Source organism: Pipra filicauda, unplaced genomic scaffold (assembly GCF_003945595.2).
Source record: "Pipra filicauda isolate LSUMZ 115617 unplaced genomic scaffold, ASM394559v2 scaffold27_size4233163_pilon, whole genome shotgun sequence".
In the NCBI taxonomy this organism is placed as follows: Eukaryota; Metazoa; Chordata; class Aves; order Passeriformes; family Pipridae; genus Pipra; species Pipra filicauda.
The window spans coordinates 1,944,869-1,959,418 of NW_024104398.1; the positions used below are offsets into that span (position 1 = coordinate 1,944,869).

A 14,550-nucleotide genomic window follows, 5' to 3' on the forward strand; every position below is an offset into this window, starting at 1 on the left:
TTATTTTATATCTACCATTGATTTAACATGAATACTTGATCTACTTGCACGAAGGTATTGCAGTACTCGAGCTTTTAATCTTAAATTCTTTTTCTCCTGTCTTCTCAATTACCTCTTTGGTGATACCTGCATACCAAAGATGAGGTATTACAGGCATTTAATTGGGATTTGCACTTCCGTTTATGTAATTCATTATATTCTTTCAGTGACTGTTCAAAATTATACTGAAGATGGTTATTAAATGAGGACGGCATCTCTAAGCCTATCGACTATTTTTGTAGTTTAGAAAAAAGTAGTAGATGAAATATGAGAAAATGATAATGGCAGTAAATAGTCCTTTTCCTGTTTCTTTATAGCATATATTAGTGTCCAATGTACAGTATTCTTTTATAATTGCAAATTCTCAGAAAAACAATTTACCATGTGTGATAAATTAGTTTTTTAAAAATTACCATTACAAGTAATGTATGAGTAAAATTTGAGTACTGCTGAGTGGATTTTACCCATTCTTGTTCTGTATATTAATAAAAGATGTTCACATTTTTAGTATTAAAAGAGAGGTTCTTCCATTGGTGAAATCACTGTGCCAGGATGTGGAATATGAAGTTAGAACTTGCATGTGTCGGCAACTGGAACATATAGCTCGAGGAATAGGGTGAGTACAATTTGCCAAACTGAGTCTAAATGCAAAATCTTTCTCTAAAATATTTAATGGTAACCTAAATCTCCTTTTAAAATTGCTGAATTCAAGCATACTCAGTAATGAATTTGGAGTGTACAGATGTGTTCTTAGGAATTGGCTGTTGGCAGTTGGCTGTTTTCCACTTTTAGATTTTGCTTCCTCTTTTATAGTAAAATTGCTGAACCATAAAACTGACAGTTTTTTGTAAATAATGACTTCATCTATAGCTTCTTGAAATCATCTCAGTTATCCATTGATGGTATTGGGCTTATTTAAAAATGGAAGAGGATTATGGCAAGTATTAGCAGTTTCTAATAATTACTGTGCAGTTTTTTGAGAAAAGATGCTAAATTGGTTTCGTAAGCAAATTTCAATTCAGTATCAGCTTTTACTCTAAGCTTAAAGACCTTCAATATTCACATATAGGAATGGAAAAAGTCTGGAACTTTTATTTTAATAAAGAACATGTTATGGTAATAATGAACATGTTAACTACCCACACGGAATTGGTCTCTGAGTGAAAAAATATTTAAAAATTAGAGGTCTGTACACCTGATACTGTGTCAGGGAGTAAAAAAAGCAGTAACTTCTTGCACAGACTTGAAGAAGTTATCAAGAAGGTTCCCTACCCTGTGTTAGACAGCAGGCCTAGATTAGACCTTTAGTGTCCCTCTGTTTATTAAAATTGTAAATGCATGAGAAAGTTCAAGGATGAGGATGAAACTGAAATGTAGTTTGAAAGATATGGCAAGTATGTACTTCAGTCTGTTAGTACAGGTGTTTGCGAAAAGGTTGTCTTTCTGTAGCTGTGGAATGATTTTTTTTTGATGGAGAACTACATCGTGACTTAGATTCTGAGTTATTGAAAAAAACCCACCAAAAAAAACCCCCAAAACAAAACACCAAAAATCCCTGAAGCAATGTGATTTACTTCTCAACCATGGACTACTGGAAAAGTGTATATTCGGACTGTTTTAGCTTACTCAGTTATAGGGAATTCACGGCAAGAACTAAGCTTTGCTGTCATGTGCTTAATTTGACTTTGTTTTAGTAAGGTCATGCAGGTTAGTAATTTCTAGATTCCTAGAAAAACTTGGTTTTATTGTATACAAAATAATCTTATATACATGCATTAGGCACCTCTTCTGCAAGGTCCTTGTCCTGCAGAAGTTCAGAGGATGTTATGACTCATCTCAGTAAAGCTGCTCATTTGTTTTTGTATGTATTCTCTTTTGTATCAAAATGTAGGTTAGCATGTTAAATAATTCTAACATTTGCCATGTTGAATGGCTTTGAATATAAAAGAACTTGTGATTACAGAAAAGAAAGATAATATTTGTCAATATTGTTGATATTTGTAAAACAAGGAATTTAACATGCATTTTACTAAACTGAATTACTGAAAAATTTGAACTTGCATTTCTTTTTACTGTATTCATGGGTCTCACGTATCTTTATGTATCACAAAATTCTGTTTAATGAGAGATTAAAGATGAGAGAAAGAGAGGGTTCTGTTTATTTTCTGGGAGTAACCTGGTGTTTTTATTCCATAACTACTGAGTTTCGAAGGGCAAGATGGTTCTACCTGTCATATTAATTTGAGGATTTTTGATACCACCAAAATGGAAATCCATAGAAACATGTTTGCAATTTTTAAAAAATTTCTTCCTCTTCTCCCCCCTGTTTCTGGTTTTTGATTTAGGATGTTGTCATACCCTTTTCTGCCATGACCATTCTTAGGCTGTATATTTTTGTCTCTGTCAGTCACCTTTGTTCCTCTTTTCTCATTTGTTCTTCCTCAATCCCATGAGATTTTTTTGGTGTCTTTTTTGAGATGCTGTCTCCGTTTCCACAGGTTCCTCTAACTTTCTCAGTTAACCTCTGCTTTAGCCAAGACCTGAGAAGTAAGCATATGAATTTGGCTTTGAAAATTATTTGCGATGCATAATATGGCAGTTTATTTTTTTGAAACAGTAGGAGTATGTTATTCTCAGTAAAGTACCTCTTATCCACTATATGCATATAGTTAGAGAATATTCTTGACAGCTAAGAAAATTATTTTGGTGGTAGCCTTTAAGAAGCACTAACAGTTTGTACTCATCTGTGTGACTTTGCTTTCAGCAGTTTTATTTTACATTTAGGATAGGTTTGTGTACAGTCAGGTGTTAAAATAATGACTAAATGTTATTATTAATAATATTAATAATAACTAAATTTGTGTTATTTTCCTCAGTCCTTCTCCAAATGCAGTTTAACAAATACTAAGCCATATTAAAGAAGAAGCAAAAAAGTTGTTTTCATTTGTAACAAGGTGGCTATATCTTATACTAATAAGTGGCCATATTGGAACCAAAATTTTCTTAAATTTGTTTAGTGTCTTTACAGTCAACTAAATTTCATTTATTTTATGTGAGAGATGAAAGTTTTAAAACAAGATAGGTGTTAAGCAGTGGCAAAGGACAGTATTACTGCTAATTTACCTCATCTTAAACTGGTGGTTTGATAGGGGCAAATACTTTGTTATCAATTAGTGGTCGGTCCTGTGTATTTTAATTTGATTCTTTCTTCACCAGTTTTTATTTTTACCATGGATGTATAGACTGTTCTCTCTCTGAGGTTTTTGTCTGATCCCGTCCCAGTGCTTTAGATACTTTAGTCTCAGAAGAAATTGTGAACATTCAGTATTTTCAGTATGAAAGCTATTTCAGTGTTTCATGTGGAGGCTGAATAAGTAGTAGGTAAATAAAGACAATTAACTAAACAGAAATTAGTATTGTTTAGGTAAATGTTGAAGGTATAATGTGACAACAGTCCCAATTATTTTTACTAGTTAGTGATATTACCACTAAATGATACATCATTTTATTGTAATTTTGTTTGAACGTTTAATCATTTGTTTCGAAGAATACTGTTAAGCTACTGCTTGATTTGCTTGTAATAGTAATAAACTCTGTAAGGTGCAAATCACTTTGGTGACGATTATAAACATTTGAAAGTGTTATTGTTCCTATTGATTTACAAAAGGGACAGCTGTTACTTCTTTAGTCGGATTGGAAGGGATGTTTTGGGCATTTTTATTTCAGCATCCCGGAAGTTGTAATCAGTTCAGTATTAAAAACTGTGGTTGAAAGATCGAAATGACGGTCTAAACTCTACGTACTCAGTTGCTCAAAGTGTCGTATGTAGTTTCGTTTTTGTCATCTTGGTTAATGCTCGTGCAGCGTAACTTTATCAGAGTGTTTCCCTGTAGTTTTATGTCTTGGGCAGTACAAATGTTGAGAGCCAGATCTCTTGCTATTAGAAGTTGCTGAGGTCCCATTCTTGAGGTGTGGTGCTTCAAGTCCTTTCACTAATTGACAAGCAGACCAAGAGCTCGTCTGTGAGAGCAGGACAAGGTGGCCTTCTTAACTCAAATGCAGACAAAGTCAAACACTGGAACTTGACTACCATAAATAAAAAAATGAGCATGAAAGAAAAAAACCCAGTGAAAACAGTGGATATGTCTTCCTAGTTCTTGATAGTAGGGCTATACTAGAAAAAATTTTTCTAGTCTCTTAGAGCAGCCAAGAATCAGTTATACACTGGGACATGGAAAATTATGCTGCTTAGTAGCTTTTACAGAAGCTATACTTTTGCTCCAAGAAGCAAATCTCTTTTCATCTTCTTAATGCCAGGAACAAATTTTTCTGTGTCAAGAGTATTTCACTTCTCCTCCCTGACCTCTCTGATTAAATTTTGATTTCTAAGACAGTCCCTAGTACAACAATCTGCTGCCACTTCACTGATTCCAGTTCACAGGACTATCACACACAGAGGCAATACCAGTAATTACCAAGGTAAAAAAAGGCAAGCAGAACCCTTTCTCATCTTTGAAGTATAAGATTTCCAGACACTTCAGTCCAACATGGCTCATACTTAGTAATTTTTGGCTTTAGACCATCATATTGATGGTCTATTGAGCATATTTGATCAGGAGAGTTTTCTTAGTGAAGTACCCGTGCTCCTTTGATTTTTTTTTCAGACTACATTTTCTCTCATTTATTTTGAGCTAATTTGAATGCTTTTTTAGTGATAAAGTTTTGCATGTTAAATTTGCAGGTTTCTTTGGCTGGCAAAGAAAAAAGTGCTGAGATTGACTGGAGGTTTTTATATAATTTTCTTTTCCTTAGAGCTTTGTCAATTTTTTCTTCTTGACTCTCCAAAAAATAGCTAAATTAGTATTTCAAGAAAGAATTCTGTTTTGCTGTGGAATATTATTTTACTGTAAGTTTTCTTTTGACTGCTTGCCTCACGTTGCAGGACAGAACTAACAAAAACTGTGGTGCTTCCTGAATTAGTAGAACTGGCAAGAGATGAGGGCAGCAGTGTGCGCCTCGCAGCTTTTGAGACGTTAGTGAATCTGCTTGATATGTTTGATGCAGGTAAGAATTTAATTTAGGCTCACTAGCCAAGTTCTTAGTGTTTAGTGCATCTTATAATTCTATTGTTCTGTCTGTGTTCTTCAGACATTTCTAATTTGATTTTTTTATTGTTTTATCCTTTATATTTCCTTATATTTCATGCCTTGCAGTGCTTTATACATAGAAAATTTTAACTAGTTGTTAATAAAATCAGTTATCGTATTTCAAGTTTCTAATGTAATGTGGCTAAATGGAATGAGTAAAACTACTGCATAAATTACAGGAATATTAGGTTACTTGTATTTAATGAATTTAATTAATTTAATACTATCAATACACAATACAAAATGTTAGCTCAAAAAATATTTACTGTGTGGGAAGTTGGTATGAATTACTACAATACATTGTTGCATTTTAAGCCATATGAAGTAGTAGATAAAGAAAAAATAAGATAGTTTTGGGGCGAATACCATAAATGGACTTTTTGCAGTTAGTGTTTATATCAGTAAGTATAATAGTAGGCTTATTTTCAAATAATTGAGCCTCTGGGTTGATGCTGTCAAGTTTGTGCTTCTCTTCACACTTCTCAGTCTTCACTCCTCCTCGCCCACCCCTGATTGCTGTAACTACTGCTCTAAGCTATTGTAAAAAGCTTAGAGAAAGCAATCAGGGGTTATTTACAGGTTTTTAAGGAATGTGTTTCTAGAAATTTGGGTTGTGTGGTTTTTGTTTTTATGGCTGAACTAGAAAATGAACATTTTTGAAAGTAGATGACCCAAAATTATGTCCAAGGGTTTCTTTCCCACAATATCAAAATATTTCTTCTACTTTGTTCAGCCATAATTATTTGATGAATTTTGTTATTGATATAGCATTAGAAAATCCTAATCCCTTTAAAACTTGAACATTTTGATGCAATTATTTTATTTAAATAAGTGAAAATGCATAAATTTCTTAACTAATTACATGAGTTCAGTCTCTGTCCTCTTTTATAAATGTTGACAAAATGGATAACTTTGAAAATTTCTTTTATTTTTCAGATGACAGGAGTCAAACTGTTCTCCCATTAGTGAAATCATTCTGTGAAAAATCCTTCAAAGCAGATGAATCTATCCTAGTTTCTTTATCTTTCCATTTAGGGAAACTGTGTAATGGATTATATGGTATGATTTAATTTCTTTTTAAAAAACCTTGAAAATGGGGGAATATTGGAGAATTTAAACCCCTTCAAAAATATACAGATTTGAGTGTATCCAGTGAAATGGCAGTTAGTAAAGGAAATATGGAAGTAAAAGTTTGACATCATATGTTGCATAAATACCGGATTTCGGAAATTTCCTCTTTGGGTGATCATCTGCTTATTGTTTGTTGTTGTTTTTGTTTTCTTTACATACGATCAGAGATGGAAAATGGTGGTTTATGTTTACTGGTTTGACTGATTTATTTGGGTATTCTGGAGCTTATGATTTGGATGACTGAATTTTTGAAAATAGAGACATTTGAAAACCATATGATGTTAATTTTGTGTGTGCACTTGATCTCCTTTTTAAGACACGGTACAGACTGTGGCCCATAAGGAACTTCAGAGGAGAAAGGAGACCTAATGGCATGTGGATTTCCCAGCTGCAACTGAGGCTAAATCTGCACCCATAATTTTTGTGCCCATAATTTACGCTCAGATTTTCACTTGAGCACAACAGGTCTTTCCTTGATAATTCTGCCTACTGTATTTTACATGTGGGGGGACAGCAGAGAATCATAGGTTTACATTATAATTTCCCCTTAGACCCTTTAAAACCTTTGATCTTTCTTACAGTATTTGAAATAATCATTCATGGTCAAAAGTGACCGTTGCTTCACTACAAATTACTTGAAATGGCTGTTCCACAGTGTCAAACTGTTATTTCCAGAAACAGAGAGTTAGGACAGTTCATCCTGTATTTATCATGTCTTTCCAGTCTTCTTTTCTGTAGGTTAAATGACTTTAATTGCTCTCTCTCTTCACCTCTGAACTCTGTCTGGCAAGTTTGTGTTTTTCTTGAAGTGTTATGCCTTGGGACAGCTGAACAAAGTGAAAGGGTTACTTCATGTGTCTTGCAAGATGCATTGCTGTTTACATTTTTCAGTATGAAAAACTGCCTTTTTTGGTTTTTTAATAAATCTAACAACTAGTTAGTCTTTCTCTTTCCTGGCCCTATGCAGGCGATGCAGATCAGGCTAAACGTGGTACCTTACTGCTGTCCTAATGAAATTATATAAGGCCCTATGTCCAGTTCCTGAAGATCTTTTTAAACTCTGTGTTCTGAAGAATAAGCGGTCTCGGTCCTTGGTTACTGTTATCAAGATACAGAATAAGCAAAGTCTCTTGCCCAACATCCAAAAAATAAACGGAAATACTGAATATTACCAGAACTAGGTAGACCTTTATACAGTTGCCTATATTGTCAGTGATCTATGGGTAACTTTCTCTTAGTTGTTTTTCCAAGCAGTTTTGGAGCGCCTTTGTAGTTCTTAATCTTTTCTTCCCACTCCCTTATTTTGCTTGTGAAAAACATGATCTTTGCTGCCTTTTTCGTTTCACAGGTCCTGTTAGCCCATACTAGAAGGAAACTGAATAATCAGTTTGACAAATTTGCCTTTTGCCATATTGGCTACTGCTGGTTTTTTGTTTTCGTTTTGGTATTTAGAAGTAGATTTTTCAAATTTTTTTGTGTGTGTTTTCAATTTTTTCAAAAAAGTGAAAGTAACCTGCTTATCTGTAATGATATGACTTGTCCTTCCCCTCTCCAGCTATTAACTGTCAGTACTACTTCAGCCCTTTTCTCTTCTGTTACTTGACGTATTTAAGTTTTCAGCAGCCTGTACTTAAATACTTGTGAATGCTGGAAGGAAGCCCATCTGACTCTGCACATTTTGAAAATCTTTCATGTTTAAGGATTCACTGATCTGTTCCTTCTCTACTTAAAGCTTGAATCTTTGTCACAGTTATTAATTGTACGGAGACTGATGATACTAGTGGAATTTCAGAAAGAAAATAAAAGCTTTAAGCATTTCAGCCTTCTTGGTACCAATCACTGATAGCTTTCTTCTCTCTCTTGAGCAGAAAATTGAGCCTGTCCTTGATTAGTCTCTTGTTACTAATGCACTTGTAATTTTTTCATTTTTCTTGATAGTTGCATTCCAGTTTGTTCTGAGTACTTTGTGTACTGATCATACTCTGCTAGGCTCAAGGTGGCGGGAGAAGGGATAAAATTGACATATTTGATAGATTTTTAAATGAGATTTGTTTTGGGGACATTGTTAATAGCATTTGTAATGAGGAAAGTTTGTTGTTTTGTTTTGTTTTGTTTTGTTTCGTTTTGTTTTTTTGAGGCATTTTTACTCCTGAACAGCACTTACGGTTTTTGGAATTTTATAAGAAACTTTCCACACTGGGTTTACAGCAGGAGAATGGACACAATGATAATCAACTACAACTTCAAACTCTGGAACAGGAAAAGAAGTATATTTCAGTGAGGAAGAACTGTGCTTACAATTTCCCAGTAAGTAACATTAAGTTAAGGGTAAATAACTTGTGTCATGCATATAGTTTACTAAATAGGACTGCATGAGTGATAGAGAAGTTATTCTCGAATAGTTCATTGTTATCTAGACTCTAGCTCTCTCCTACACAGTTCAAGTTAATAAGGTTGTCCAAAAGAGTTACCTGGAAAGATTACTCTTTGCAATGCCTCAGAAAGTTATTGGCAAGTTTTGACTGAGCAAATGCTGTTCTAAGAGGTTACTTTTTCTTGTTGTTTCCTACACATTTTCTCCAAACTCTGAGCACAAAGGCTTCAAGAAAATGGCTGTGAAACAGTCCCCAGTTTCAAACCACCCAAAGCTACAGTTTTGCGTTCACTGTGTGTCTTGTCATTCCAGGGAGTTGAAGATTGAATCTGAATGGTTAGATTCATGTCTTAGTCATGTTCCTGCCTGAGTACAGGAAGTGTTTTCAATTTTATGTGAGGTCTTTAAATATACCAGTCATGTTTCTGTAAATCTGTTTTCTGTTTTGACATTCTGCATTTGTATTCAAATAAAATATGCTTGCACCAAGAGCCAGTAGACAGCTATTTTTATTCCACCTTTTAAAGACAAGCAGTCTGTGCTTATTTGAGCAAAACCAAGGTATATACACACACAATCATGTTGAAATTCAGATTCTTGCTTTGTTGCTTGCTAAAACGTTCTGTGTTTTTGAAGTAACCAGTTGCAGCTTTCACTAGTGTACAGAAACATTAACAATATTTATAAAACTAAGGTTTTATATCTCATGGTTTTAGTCTATGTTGTAAGAAAAAAAGCCTGCAACATGTCTGGAAGATAATATAAATTCAGTTTAGTTTTCAACTCCAGATTTTGTCTGATGCCTGTGTTTTAACAAGGCCATCAAAAACTCCACACTTACTACTTAAAATAACAACCTGTTTTCTCTCAAGTTCATCTGATAATCTCTGGTAGTGTAGTCCTTCAGCTGTATAGTTAATAAAGGACATTATCTTTCCACAGGCCATGATGGTTTTTGTGGATCCAAAGAACTTCCATTTAGAACTATATTCTATATTCTTCTGCCTTTGTCATGACCCTGAAGTTCCTGTCAGATATACTATGGCCATAAGCTTCTTTGAAGTAAGTCCACAGTGGTTCTTTGTTACTACTTTGGTGTTTTTATTTTATTTTGTTTTCTTCTTTAAGCTTACAGTTTACTGGTGTATGCTGGTTTTCTATGAGGGATATTTAAGTTAAATGCTCAATTTAATATGAAACTACTTGGAAATTTTTGCAGATGTAAAAGCATATATGCTCTTATAATTCCATTCAGTTTATGTAAATTCTACTCAGTTATTTTCATAAAAGTTAAAAAATGTACAAATGCATAGGTGATATTAGCTATATGGAGTGAATTCCAGAAATTAAGATACTATCGCCTGAATATAGAAACCCATACAGGGAAATCTTCAAGGTTTTCAAAGTCTTGTACTGAGAATCCTTGTGTTTCAGTACTTGAGCTTGGCTTTTATCCCATTTTGTTACTGGGGAAATTGGTAAATCAAGCAGTTTGCATAAAACATTTAAGAAACTAGTAGAGGCACAAATGGCTTTATTTCCACCATCGTAAGAATGGATGGATTTCCAGTTCTCGTTACCTGTTGATGCCTTCTTTTAATGAATGATAATCCAACATAATTGTTGCAATTGTAAAATTAACATCTAATTCTACATAATATTTTGTGTTAGATGTATAACACTAGTAAAGTACTGCCTGAGTATAAGCAAAGTATTTTAACTCATTTAAAAAAACCTGCAAAATTATACTGTGGTCTGAATGTACGTTTAGTTCTCGTTGATTTAATTTTAACAGCATAACTAGGCAACCACGTGACAGCCAAAAATGAGTAGTTTATGGCATTCACTGCTAGGTGGGTTATTTTTAAAAAAAACATGTAGCCATTTCCTTAAAGCTTCATCTTGATTGGAAGTAAACTTTTATTTTTACTTGGCTTATGTAAATAAAAAAAAATTAAAAAACGTCATCTAAATATTCCTTACGGCAAAAAATCTCATTTCTCAAGTTTGTCTCATGTTTGCTATAAAACCTTTTTAACAGTGTGGAGATGGACTTTTAGTGTTTTTTAGAAATTTACATGAGACTTGTGAGTCACAGTCAAAAACTCCAAAGAAGTAAGGAGTAAAAACTTCAGAAGGAAAGGTTGAGGAAACCTAAATTCAGGCTAAACCAATTTTTACATTTAATCTTTTGTAAATTATATGGCAGGTTGACTTTTGACTCTCCTGAGGTGCATGACGTACAACATTTGAATATTCCATAAGGAATTTTTCTAGCCTTGCAGTACAACCTTAAACATTTCTGGTAAATGTGAAGTAGAGTTAATTCTAAAAGCATGTTTCAGAGTCAGATAATAGACCTGTTTCTTGACACATATTCTTTGTATAAGTGTATTTTTAATGTGATCAGTGGGAAAGCACACAACTTTAGGAGGCTGATATTAAACAAATTTTTCTGCATCCCTTCTTCATGCTTGCTGCAGAGTAAATATGTGTTGTTCTGCCATGAAACTAAAGAATGTTTCACCTTGCTATCTTACTGTCATTTTTTAGGTTGCTAAGCTTTTAAATTCTGATGTGCATACAATACATAAAGAACTGGTTACGCTATTACAGGATGAGTCACTGGAGGTAATACATTTTTGTTGGAACTTCCTTTTCCTTGTTACATTGAGGCAGATTATCTTCATGTTTAATAACTCTGCTGTAAGACAGTAGAGTAACAATTTGAAATGATCAACAGCTTTTACTTTTGTTTCACAGATGCTGTATAAAGATGACAGCCTTCTGTGAATAAAAAGGAGGAAAACAGGGAGGTGTTTGAATTTAGTAGACCCACACTGAATTTATTAGCTTTTAAAATATTAATTCTAAATAGTTTTAATTGCTGTATTATTTATTACCTTGCAAATGCTGGAAAGTTTTGGGTTTGATACTATATTATACTATATTATACTATATTATACTATATTATAATATACTATATTATAATAATAGGTGATAGCATTCAAGGTTTTTGCTTTGTTTTATTTTCATTCTCCAGCAGAAAAGGAGATGAAGAAAGTTGTGTGTGGTTCAAAGATCAAGATTTATAGAAAGAGTTTTGATCCAAGGCAACCTACATAAATGAATCACTTAGCTATATTGCAGTCAACATAGTGAGATTTTTTAGATTGAAAAAAGAAAAATATTTATGTTTGAGAAAAAAAGCACCATTTCCTCTTCTACCAGTTACTCCAGTACTTGATCTTTTTTGTTTTCTATGAGGATCTTTGCATATGGCATGGAAAAATGAGTTGTGTATTCAGGTACTCCTTTTTCTTTCAGTACCTTTTGTTAGATGTTTTCAAGGAAATTAAAATTGTTGATAGAACATCTACTTACAATTTACTAAATTCTGACCCATATTAGAATATTTCTCAAGTTGAACACCTGAAAGTTGAGACTTAGAAGCAGCTGGTGATTTTGAAAAATTCCTTGTTTTGATCCCTGAATGTTTATTATATGAATAATAACAAATATTTTGAACTTTATCTTATATCCATTATGAATTGTTGCAAAGAATGTTTAGTTACATACTTTCCTAGTCGAGTTTCAAGTCTCACAACATTTGAAAGGAGGGTTAGTCTATTAATGTAAGCTATGTATTCTATTTTTTCTATCAACTGCATTTTTTCTTAACACAGGAAAAATGCCATTTAAGATGCAGCTGACAAACATGAAAAAGCATGTTTTTGTTTCTTGTGGCTCTTTGCTGCTGAAATATAGATCTTTGTCAAGGATTAATCTTCATTTTAAAATACTGTATGCTGTGGATAGTTTAGAAAACATTGTCTGATCACATAAACCAAAACTGAGACCTGTAGTACTTATATTACTTACTATATTAAAATACCAGTTTTAAATCTCAGTCCTCATCAATGCAACTCCAGTGCTTCTCCTTTTTTTTTTTTTTTTGTCTCAACATGAGAGAGCAGTAACATAAGAGATGTCAGCAGGGATATGGTGGTGAGAATTAAAAATGGATTTGGGTTAATTTACAGACCTCTTTCATGCAGCCTTTCTTTAAATAGGTGTTAGATGCCCTAGTAGGTCACCTTCCTGAAATCCTTGAACTAATGGCTAACAGAGGAGAAAACAATGGATCAGAAAGCAAGGTGGGTATTCTCATGGTGCTTTTTTAAAATTTCCTTTCTAAATGAAGGTAGTAGCAAAGTTTGGACACATTTGGTATTAAATGGCTTTCATGATTAGTTTCTGCTTTGGAGAAATAAGAAGTTTCTGTTTGTTTGTTTGTTTGTTTTTCTGATTGGTGACTTTATAACTGTACAATAAAAACAGGGTTTTGAAAGATTAGACTCAATATGAAAATGAAGAGTTTATCCATGCTCTTTTTTCTAATTAACCACAGTTAAGTGAAAACAAAATTTGGTTTCATGCTAAAGGAGTGATAGCTAACACCGAATTTCAAATCCTTTTTATATTGATGTGTCAACTGCCCATGGTTGCCCTTTTCAGACACAGCTTCTGCTAGAAGGAAATCTATTTCGTGAAGCAAAGGCATTGAATTAGGATTTAAGAGATCTGTATTCAGCTCCCAACTTTGCTAATTTAATCGCATATGGCTCTGGATGATGGTTTATTCCATGGCTCCTCACCTGTTAGATGGAAAAGATAATTTCTTGCTTCAAGATGCTGTTTTGAGCATACTTCCTAAACATATGGATAAATTCAGATATTGCAACAGTACAAGAACGGAATAAATTTATTTTCTTGTTCTGTATGAACAGAAGTTGGGAGTGTAGTTTTAAGATTTGAATTTGTCAGATGTTTACAGCTCTAGATACATCTAACATACAGCAAATGCAATGTCAAGTGTAGCAGTCTATTGCATTTTTCTTAGTGCTAAAGAGAATTCAGCTTTGCTACTATAAATTATTTGCCTCCTACTGAGAAAAGGTGTATAATTCCTACTAAAATTAACTAGGGAAGTGAAACAATAACTTCAAAGATTAAGAGGATAGAAGAAAAATGGGTTTAATTTGGTTTGAGAAAGAGAAGACTGAGGATAGTTGGTGTTAGGGTCTTCATATCTGTAAAAGGGTATTACAAAGAGAACAGTGTTTAGTTTTACTTTGTCAGGAGAAGGGGTTGGAGATGAAAATGTTTTAAGTGCTGCAATAGCTTTTGGATTAGTAAAGTGGAATTTACTGCTTAAACCTTCATTAAATTTCATTACTTTTTTTTAAGAACAAGTTAGACTAGTATCTACTGGAAATGGTCACAGTTGATCCTGTCTGAGCAGAAGAATTAATTGACCCCTTAAAATCTCTTCCCTTCTTATACTGTTGTGATGTGCTTTTTAAGCATAGTAACATGACACAAAGCTAGACAATGTAAAATTAATGTTTGTATTTCTGTTTCTAGTTACTCTCCATTCCTGACTTGATTCCTGCATTAACAACAGCAGAACAGAGAGCAGCGACTTCTTTAAAATGGAGAACACATGAGAAATTACTACAAAAATATGCATGTCTCCCTCATATCATATCAAGTGATCAGATTTATTACCGTTTTCTTCACAGAATGTTGACAATCATTTTGACAAATGTGAGCCCACCTGTCACGTTCTCATTGTTTTTTGCTTATGCTAGTTAGAGCAATGACCATCAGATATTTGCTATGTGTAGTACTTTATGCGTTATGTTGATCTTAAAGTACTATTTTTCGTTGTGCATGGTTTATCAAGCTGTGTTTTTTTAATTAAAGTCTGAATTTGCTCTGAAAACTTCCTGCTATCTGAGGAGCAAAATTTGGACTGACAGTTTGTCATGGTTTGCCTCCTACCCAAGCATTTTT

At 33.5% G+C, this 14,550-nt stretch overlaps 1 protein-coding gene across 3 annotated transcripts in view; it reads left to right on the top strand.

Annotated features, from left to right (window-relative positions):
• The window catches only part of PPP4R4 (protein phosphatase 4 regulatory subunit 4), a 68,663-nt gene that overhangs the window by 37,872 nt on the left and 16,241 nt on the right, over positions 1–14,550 (top strand). For all 3 annotated transcript variants that reach the window (XM_027729400.2, XM_039382674.1, XM_039382675.1), the window contains 8 exons: positions 548–655; positions 4,982–5,103; positions 6,123–6,245; positions 8,455–8,624; positions 9,634–9,753; positions 11,245–11,322; positions 12,765–12,848; positions 14,119–14,301. In XM_027729400.2, coding sequence (XP_027585201.2) covers positions 548–655; positions 4,982–5,103; positions 6,123–6,245; positions 8,455–8,624; positions 9,634–9,753; positions 11,245–11,322; positions 12,765–12,848; positions 14,119–14,301 — 988 coding nt within the window. The remainder of the gene's footprint in view (positions 1–547; positions 656–4,981; positions 5,104–6,122; positions 6,246–8,454; positions 8,625–9,633; positions 9,754–11,244; positions 11,323–12,764; positions 12,849–14,118; positions 14,302–14,550) is intronic.